General features: G+C 34.5%; 1 protein-coding gene across 1 annotated transcript; it reads right to left on the reverse strand.

Annotated features, from left to right (window-relative positions):
- Positions 1-6,716: 6,716 nt before the first annotated feature.
- Positions 6,717-10,353, reverse strand: LOC128648107 (interleukin-8). The gene is made up of 4 exons (XM_053700766.1): positions 10,225-10,353; positions 9,384-9,513; positions 7,216-7,299; positions 6,717-6,925 (listed from the first exon to the last, which is right to left on the reverse strand). The coding sequence occupies exons 1-4, from the start codon at positions 10,286-10,288 to the stop codon at positions 6,895-6,897; spliced, it is 309 nt and encodes a 102-aa protein (XP_053556741.1). The 5' UTR covers positions 10,289-10,353; the 3' UTR covers positions 6,717-6,894.
- Between the last annotated feature and the right edge of the window lie 557 nt (positions 10,354-10,910).

Here is a 10,910-nt window from a genome sequence, read left to right on the forward strand (position 1 = left end):
GTATTGTTATAAAAAACAGCGTGTTGAAAAACCAAGGCGCAAAATAACTGCCCATGAACTGAGAAAAGTCAAGCGTGCAGCTGCCAAGATGCCACTTGCCACCAGTTTGTCCATATTTCAGAGCTGCAACATCACTGGAGTGCCCAAAAGCACAAGGTGTGCAATACTCAGAGACATGGCCAAGGTAAGAAAGGCTGAAAGACGACCACCACTGAACAAGACACACAAGCTGAAACGTCAAGACTGGGCCAAGAAATATCTCAAGACTGATTTTTCTAAGGTTTTATGGACTGATGAAATGAGAGTGAGTCTTGATGGGCCAGATGGATGGGCCCGTGGCTGGATTGGTAAAGGGCAGAGAGCTCTAGTCTGACTCAGACGCCAGCAAGGTGGAGGTGGAGTACTGGTTTGGGCTGGTATCATCAAAGATGAGCTTGTGGGGCCTTTTCGGGTTGAGGATGGAGTCAAGCTCAACTCCCAGTCCTACTGCCAGTTTCTGGAAGACACCTTCTTCAAGCAGTGGTACAGGAAGAAGTCTGCATCCTTCAAGAAAAACATGATTTTCATACAGGACAATGCTCCATCACACGCATCCAAGTACTCCACAGCATGGCTGGCAAGAAAGGGTATAAAAGAAGAAAATCTAATGATAGCTATAACTAAAAACAAACTAAAAACTACTTCCAAAACTATTCAGCTTTGATATTAATGAGTTTTTTGGGTTCATTGAGAACATGGTTGTTGTTCAATAATAAAATTAATCCTCAAAAATACAACTTGCCTAATAATTCTGCACTCCCTGTATAGATATTCTTTATGCAATGTAAGAAGTAGCAGTCACCAGACTGTTGCTTCTTACCCTGTCCTGTTTGTGTTCATTTGGGGTGATTGACAAGCCGTTTAATGTGAAGCCAAGCAGAAAGGTTCCCAAACCTTCTCCACACCCAGCTTAGTAAATAAGGTCCAAAGTCTCTGATGTCAGGGCTATTGAATATAATTACAAATGTTTTCTTCTTCATGCTGTCACAGACCAACCTAATTTTTGTGTTGTGAGTATTCTTAAGAAATATGAGCTTAGAAATCTTCTAGAAAATGAAACATATTAACCCCTTAATGACCACAATGTACCCTGTATGTTACTGGTCGTTAAGGTTTTTTTCAGGACATAATAGCACAAGTCTAGCAAGAACACGCTATTAATTCCCTCCTTCCAGCAGGCTTTGCGGAATAGAGCAATCTCAACACTGGTGGCAAGACCACGCTATAAAATAATCAAGTCCCAAAAAAAGGCCAGCGACATACAGGGTACGTCGCTGGTCCTTAAGGGGTTAATGATGCTGCTTTCTTTAATATTATGATCCATTTTGATTTAAACAAGCAAAATACGAGTCTCTGTTCTTGTAATGATATTCTGGTAATCCTAGCTTTGTGTAGGAATAATCTATGGGGTATATGTTTCAATGTGCAAGCGGACATGATATGAAGTAGCGTATCATGTCCGCTGCACATCGATAAATGCCGACAGCATACGCTGTCGGCATTTATCATTGCACCAGCAGTTCTTGTGAACTGCTGGTGCAATACCGCCCACTGCAGATTTGCGGACAATTGGCCGCTAGCAGGGGGTGTCAATCAACCCGATCGTATTCGATCGGGTTGATTTCTGTCCGCCGCCTGAGAGCAGGCGTACAAGTTATGGAGCAGCGGTCTTTAGACTGCTGCTTCATAACTTCTTTTTCCGGCGATCCTGAAGGCTCTTCACATGAGGTACCTCTCATCACATTAAAAAAAGATGCTACTACAAACTTCCCTTCTTCAGCATGTTTGTAGTTTTAAAAATTTCCAGTTCTGCCATATGAAGATATAGTTCAGCCTCCCATTCAAAATTAGTTTACTTTGTTATTGGTTTACCTGACATTTGATGTCTTGGTTTTTATTCTTTGTTTTTATTTTCTAAAACTTCATATCAAACAAGGAAGAGGGACACTTTGGACAGTATAGGGTCATCATGAGAAAGCTCATTGGCTGATTTCATCTGCTCCTCTCATCTGTGTAATATCATTGGCTGTATATTATTACTTCTTTTTAGCCTTATAATGGTCTAGAATGATTACAAGTGAAACTCTATTGATAGTGCATAATTGATTGCTAGGCCACGCTAGGATTAACAAGCAATCTAATATTACAAAACCATGGTAAAACTGAATAACCAAAAGAGGTTTTAATGCGGCAAATATCCCTTTAGTGCGCCCTATACTTTCAATGGATATTGCAGCTGAACTAAACATCGCTCACATTACAAGTTGAAAGTTATATGTTGCACTCAAACAGTTCTAAAACAGATAGTGCAACTGAAGTAAAGTGTTAGGACTACAATAAATGTATAACAAAACACAGGAGTCCTGCTCACATGCAAAGTTTATACTTTCAACCTGTAATACGAGTGTAAAAATGTGAGCGCCATTGATTTAACTTGAGTGCTGTTAGCCCTCAATCATACTAATATATCTGTGCTGCACTTGTAATCTAGGAGAATGTGTTTTATATTTATTATAGCTTTTTTATCTTCTTTAATGAATTAATTATATTATTTTTGTCCAAATTCAACATCTTATATATACAGGGAGTGCAGAATTATTAGGCAAGTTGTATTTTTGAGGATTAATTTTATTATTGAACAACAACCATGTTCTCAATGAACCCAAAAAACTCATTAATATCATAGCTGAATAGTTTTGGAAGTAGTTTTTAGTTTGTTTTTAGTTATAGCTATTTTAGGGGGATATCTGTGTGTGCAGGTGACTATTGCTGTGCATAATTATTAGGCAACTTAACAAAAAACAAATATATACCAATTTCAATTATTTATTTTTACCAGTGAAACCAATATAACATCTCAACATTCACAAATATACATTTCTGACATTCAAAAACAAAACAAAAACAAATCAGTGACCAATATAGCCACCTTTCTTTGCAAGGACACTCAAAAGCCTGCCATCCATGGATTCTGTCAGTGTTTTGATCTGTTCACCATCAACATTGCGTGCAGCAGCAACCACAGCCTCCCAGACACTGTTCAGAGAGGTGTACTGTTTTCCCTCCTTGTAAATCTCACATTTGATGATGGACCACAGGTTCTCAATGGGGTTCAGATCAGGTGAACAAGGAGGCCATGTCATTAGATTTTCTTCTTTTATACCCTTTCTTGCCAGCCACGCTGTGGAGTACTTGGACGCGTGTGATGGAGCATTGTCCTGAATGAAAATCATGTTTTTCTTGAAGGATGCAGACTTCTTCCTGTACCACTGCTTGAAGAAGGTGTCTTCCAGAAACTGGCAGTAGAACTGGGAGTTGAGCTTGACTCCATCCTCAACCCGAAAAAGCCCCACAAGCTCATCTTTGATGATACCAGCCCAAACCAGTACTCCACCTCCACCTTGCTCTGCCCTTTACCAATCCAGCCACGGGCCCATCCATCTGGCCCATCAAGACTCACTCTCATTTCATCAGTCCATAAAACCTTAGAAAAATCAGTCTTGAGATATTTCTTGGCCCAGTCTTGACGTTTCAGCTTGTATGTCTTGTTCAGTGGTGGTCGTCTTTCAGCATTTCTTAAATTGGCCATGTCTCTGAGTATTGCACACCTTGTGCTTTTGGGCACTCCAGTGATGTTGCAGCTCTGAAATATGGCCAAACTGGTGGCAAGTGGCATCTTGGCAGCTGCACGCTTGACTTTTCTCAGTTCATGGGCAGTTATTTTGCGCCTTGGTTTTTCCACACGCTTCTTGCGACCCTGTTGACTATTTTGAATGAAACGCTTGATTGTTCGATGATCACGCTTCAGAAGCTTTGCAATTTTAAGAGTGCTGCATCCCTCTGCAAGATATCTCACTATTTTTTACTTTTCTGAGCCTGTCAAGTCCTTCTTTTGACCCATTTTGCCAAAGGAAAGGAAGTTGCCTAATAATTATGCACACCTGATATAGGGTGTTGATGTCATTAGACCACACCCCTTCTCATTACAGAGATGCACATCACCTAATATGCTTAATTGGTAGTAGGCTTTCGAGCCTATACAGCTTGGAGTAAGACAACATGCATAAAGAGGATGATGTGGTCAAAATACTCATTTGCCTAATAATTCTGCGCTCCCTGTAGCTATAATCATTGTTACAACAATTTTTTTTAGTTACAATTGTGTACCAGTATACAATTACAATATAGCTACATTCAAGGAGTTAAATAATCAAGAAGAAGTAACAAACCTTCTCAAAATAGACTAATATAAAGAGAGAGGCATGATGGGAGCCGATCCATCCTCTCATAAAGTGAACCCCAAAATGCGTAAGGATTTGTGGAAGTAATGTAATATCTGGTTGTTCTATGGAAAGCTAACATGGATTCTGGCCATTACCTACTCCATCCCTGGAATATTTTTTGTAAGATTTGAATACGTTCTTCAGGATAATAATATTTATAATAATATTTTCAGCTTAACATGTGCATTATACTCACAAGGCTATTCCCCTTTCCAAAACGGAACTTTTTCTTGGAATTTGGACCTTTCTAAAATTCAATAAAGAACATGAAGGATTTTTTTATTATTCATGGATCCAAGTTAAAGATAGATTAAAGAAAAATTATTTTGTCAACTTTTGATAATTCTGCGTTTTTAACAAAGAGTGAATTAACTAAAGTGGATAGGGCTTATTCTGTATTTCTCTCAAAATAATTCAGCACAGAGTGACAACAGAGTTACAACAGGGAGGATTCTCCACATCACAGCAATAATACATTTTGGAATTGCGTGGGTCTATATAACCACAGAGCATGTTGTTTCTATTAAGTTTATTTTATCTTACTTCATGGAATAGCATCATTTGGGTAAGGTGCATGAGTCTGCCAGTAAGTCAAACAATGCTTCTTTGTGCTGTTTCAATAAAAGCATTGATATTGCATCACAGTAGAGAAAGTCAAACCACAGACTCCAACATCAGTCAGGTAAACTGACTCTAAGATTCAAATCTATACTTATTTGTTGTCCCATCATATCCATAGCAAAGGGGAACAAGGTTACCTAACTGAACATCACCCCTCACCTTTATTGAACAATAATGTTTTCATTAGCATAAGTACATTTTTGCAATTAAATTAACTTTTCTAAGTTTTTTTACATCAGAAGTAAGACAGAAACTCAATATAAATAAATAGCAGCCAAAAAGGATGTAGTTATACTTTATTTGCCAAGACACGCCTAATAAATGTGTTGATAAGTTGTTATGCTTACTATTTAAACATTATTTCATTGGTTATTTTTTTTTTTAAAGCCAATTAAAGTTGAATAAATATTGTGGCCTATCCTTACAAACACATGTCAGTAAGGGCTTTAAATGATAAAAGAAATTAATAACTATAAGGATCAGTCCCCATTCCTTGGTCATGTACAAGCATGAAACAGCATTTCACTGTGGTTACTCAATTTCCTTTATGAAATGTTGCCACCAGAATATTGTGCATATATATTCTTGATTGATATTTTTTTTAGTTTGCAAAAGTATGTGTAAGAGATTGGAACATGTTCATGATTCCACACACAAATAACTAATGAAGCAGTTAATGTATTAGAAGTTTATATTACAAATGAGCTTTTTGAAAACATACATACAGTATTCATACACACACATACACATATATATATTTATAGTATATACATATATCCTATGCATTTAACACATATATGCCTTTAAGGAATAAGTTACACTTGTATTATCTTCTGTTCTCATAGCAGATGCTCTTATCAAGAAAGAGTTCCACTGAATGATGACTCTCAGCTCTATTGCAGCTATTAATGCCTTATTTGAATCCCGAAGATAAGTAATGCTTTGTTTTACTGTACTGTAATCATTGCTTAGTGTGTGTTATTCAACTAGGTTCATAATAACACTGTTATTATTCTACTGCATTCTGGTGTGTCAGTTTCACTTTTTCAGTACTATAGTGAGACCTAGTTGCACCTCCTCAGAGCCAGGACAAAACATTGTGGAATGTAATAGCTCAAAAACATGTCTTATATTCACTTTATAGCTTAAATTAGTATTAAAAGAAAAATTATTAAAAATAAGAATTTAAAGAAAAACTATATTTTTGTAACCGTCATAAATACAGTACAAAACAAGAAAATGATGCACTTGTTGGATGTATATGTATTTATTTATATATGAAAACCAATACAATTAACATATCATCAAGGAATGTAAAAAAATAAGGCAAAGTGTCAATTAAAAGTGTAGATGAATAACTTAGATAAATAAAAACAAATATACATTATAAAATAGTCACCAATATGTACACGTACAGATATATATAACATTATTCTACCACAAGAAATTCCAATTATCTTTATAGTGTTTTAAATTCCAAAACAATTACTGTATAATTTATTGAAGTTTATTTATTAACTAACTAATTTCTTTATATATATTTTTTTTTGTGGTAGGTAAACTATCATGTGTGACTTAAGATTGCTAGCTTCCCCCGATTTCACATGTTTAACAAATATTTGTGTTGTGTGTATTTCAGTCATTATTATAGCTTACAAAAAGAACTTTACATAAAAAGATAAAATGCAAAAAAACAAACAAACAATAATTACAAAAACAGAACCCCCCCCCCCAAAAAAAAAAAAAAAATACAAAATCAACACCAGGGGTAAATTGTTGAGGAGCAAATAAGTTTATATAACGGTGATGCAAGTTTAAATTTTTAAGTAGATATGGTCTACTACAATATGCGCATGTAAATAATAACATTTTAATTGACAGTTGCATAAAATGGTATATTTGTTTCTGCGGATATATATGTAAATCTTCTTAAATCATGTTTTCTTGTTTTCTAAAAGTTTGTCATTTCTGGATCTGACTGACTAAAAAGAAAAAGGAAAAATAATTTTAAAATGTTAAATTATTTTTTTTTTTTTTTTAAATATGGCATATTAAGACATATCATTTTCATACTGCAAATAAAATGATTTTTTTAAATGTTCGCAATTTATTTGTTTACATCATATCTAGTTAAAACTGTTATTCATGCAAAATTTTAATATATCTCACTTACAAATATGAAATATTATAAGATATATTTTAAGCTTACTCAGTTTTGGTAAATTTTTTATTTATATTTAAACCATAAGTTTTGTGTGTTATTTCCACTTACCTTTCCAATATCTTGTTGATAATCTTTTGAACCCAAGTAGCAGAGGGATCCACACACACCACTTGTCCTGTTTTTAAAGTGATGCTAAACACAAAAACAAAATATGCTAAATTTTTGGTTTGTCAAATTAACACACATAAAATAAAATTTTACTGTACAAATATGATTATTAATTATTTTTTAAACAATGAATGATGGATATGTACAAATGCAGATCCTGATTGTTACACAGGCTGTCTTTTTCATGAGTTACAATGTATTCTAGCATAGTAGGCAGAGATAATTTGTTTAAAAATAAAATAGTCTAAGGAAATAAATAACTATTTGGTACAAATAATATAATGGTCATTATCAAACTGCTGGGAAATTTCATTTTTTTGCATTGCAGATTAAGTTACTGCTATTGTTTAATATATGGTAGAAATGTAGAATCCTTATCCTTAATAACATTTTACCATATTACTTCTTTAAACTAAAGGTATATGCAAATATTCAGGCACGGCTATACTAATATCAATTAAACAAAAGAAACTGTATTTAAGAATGTATATGAAATTCTGGAAAATAGCTGATTACATTTTAACATTTTAAAATCTGTCAATAGAAATATTTATTTATGAATACATAGAATATAATTATCTATGTGCAGAAAACTGGAATGGGAAATATTCATATTTCATATTGATATTTTTATGTTGGGTTAGCACACATCAGAATATGCAATCTGGTTTGTGCAAGAGTAAGGTGTTAGCTTTTGTATCCACTTTTTTTTCTCCATTGACTTCTATGGGGGAATTATTTAAAAGATAGATAATCCCTTTATTACCTATTTCCCAGTTTTGCATAACCAACACAGTTATAATAATATACTTTTAACCTCTGTGATTATCTTGTATCTAAGCCTCTGCAAACTGCCCCTTTTTTCAGTTCTTTGACAGACTTCCAGTCTAGCCAATCAGTGCCTGCTCCCAGATAACTTCTTGTGCACGAGCACAGTGTTATCTATATGAAATACGTGAACTAACACCCTCTAGTGGTGAAAAACTGTTAAAATGCGATCTGAAAGAGGTGGGCTTCAAGGTCTAAGAAACATTAGTGTGAGGTATGTTTTTAACCCATTAACTGCCAGGCCAATAAAAAATGCAGCATTCTTTTACCCCCATGGGGTTAATATTTGCACAGGATTATTGACACTGTTAATAATATGTTAATACCATGGGGCATATTTATCAAGGTCTGGCGGACCTGATCCGACACTGCGGATCAGGTCCGCCAGACCTCGCTTAATACGGCGAGCAATACGCTCGCCGTATTCAGCATTGCACCAGCAGCTCACAAGAGCTGCTGGTGCAACGCCGCCCCCTGCAGACTCGCGGCCACCAGCAGGGGGGGCCACCAGCAGGGGGGTTTCAATCAACCCGGATGTACTCGATCGGGTTGATTTATGGTGATGTATGTCCGCCTGCTCAGAGCAGGCGGACAGGTTATGGAGCAGCGGTCTTTGTGACCGCTGCTTCATAACTGCTGTTTTGCTTTGAGATACAAAATGGCCTGATGATCTTAAAAGGACACGAAACCCAGAAGTGTTCTCTCATGATTCAGATAGAGCATGCTATTTTAAACAACTTTCTAATTTACTTCTATTATTAAATTTTCTTCATTCTCTTAGTACCTTTTGTAGAAAAGCTTAAGAGAGTGCACGTATCTGGAGCACTATACGGCAGCAGTTTTGCAAGAATTTTATCCATTTGCACTAGCACTAGATGGCAGCCCTATATCCGGCCATGTAATGCACAAGACATCTACCTAGGTATATCTTCAACAAAGAATACCATGGGAACAAAGCCATTTTGATAAATTGGAAAACTTTTTAAAAATGTAAGTCTCATATCCCTTTAATTTTACATTTAAAATTATCCACTCTTATCTTAGAGGGTTTATCTAAGAAATCTCATCAATTCTGCGAGGTCACTCTTATAATTCATGCAAAATGTCTAAAAAATGTTGCATGATTTTTTTATATTTTAGTGAGTTTTTAATTGTCAGGCCCTGAGCTGTAATGGTATTCTCTAAATTCAAAACAATATTAATGAGATAGTAAAAATGTATCTGTTAACACATAATTTTATGCAAAACACAACACACTGTAACTAAACAAATATACTTACATAACTTCAACATTTGCACAATGCGGTCCATTGGGAATGAGCTCCACATTCTGAATTAACCGGGGATGTATGAAATTAGAATGTTTATTGATGCACTGGCATCGTAAGTCTGATGCTATTCTCACCAAACCTAGTAGAAAAGGAAATATGTTACTGTAAATCTTTACTAATAATAGTTATCTATGTCTTTTGATTAATCATAATTCAGCAGCAAGTGTATTATTATTATTATTATTATTAATAATAATAATAATACAAATTCTATATTTAGATGTATTCTAGTACTAAAAGCTGCCCTTAATTTTACATTTAAAGGTATAGGGAAGTCAAAATGAAACCATGATTCTGTATGTAATTTTAAGGCACTTGGTATTGTTCTAGAAAAGAGTAAGGTAAAAAAAAAATGTATTTGTTTATAGATATCCACTTGTAGACCTTGTTACAATAATGTATATTTTGCTTTGGGTCTAAGACAAGTAGTTGTGCGGAAAGCATGTAATATATTAACAAAATAAGGAGAAACGCCCACAAGTATGTGAGTATGCTCCAAGAGAGATATGCGTATGCGCACAATATACAAAGAGATAGTAGTGAAACATTTGTGTCTTGACAGACTAGAAATTTTCAGCAAAGGATACCAAGAGAATAAAGGAAATTTAATTATAGAAGTAAAATGGAAAGCTGTTTAAAATAATATGTTCTACCTGAATCCTGAAAAAAAAAAAAAGTGGTTTCATGTCCCTTTTGATGTTATGTGTAAATAAAAAATAAATCTTTAGTCATATTAATAAATAAAGGATCATATACTGGTAGTGTGTAAAAAAACAAACAAATATCCTACCTTCAGAACAAGTGGCATAAAGCAGGCAGATGGCAAGAGCTGCGGAGATCACTTTAGTGCACATTTTGCTTGAGGTTTTCCTGTGCTCCTATAGCTGACAGATATTCTGACTGTGCTTATTGAGGTCAGTTAAGCTGCTTGTATAGTTCTATGTTTGTTCAGTTCTGTTCGAGATCATTTTATATGCTTCTTGGCTAATGGTCATCATGATGTCATTTTTATATTACCGTGGTGTACATTCCAAGATCTGAAATGACTGGTTTGTCAAAGCTTGACTCATAAGAACGTCTTAAATTATAACATCACCATTTTTATTTTTTTATTTTTATTTTTATTTGCTATTTGCACAGTGCTGCAAAGGTGTATTAAACAAGATTATATAATTTGCTGCACACTATCTATGTTATATATATATATATATATATATATATATATATATATATATATATATATATATATATATATATTTATATATATATATATATATGTGTGTGTGTGTGTGTGTGTGTGTAAATGTAGATACTTCTTAGCAGCCACCTGTCTATTCTTTAAAGGGTTAAAGGAACAGTAAAGTCCAAATTAAACTTTCATGATTCAGATAGGGCATGTCATTTTAAACAACTTTCCGATTTACTTTTATCATTAGATTTGCTTTGTTCTTTTGGTATTCTTAGTTGAAAGCTAAA

This window comes from Bombina bombina, chromosome 2 (assembly GCF_027579735.1).
Source record: "Bombina bombina isolate aBomBom1 chromosome 2, aBomBom1.pri, whole genome shotgun sequence".
Lineage (NCBI taxonomy): Eukaryota > Metazoa > Chordata > Amphibia > Anura > Bombinatoridae > Bombina > Bombina bombina.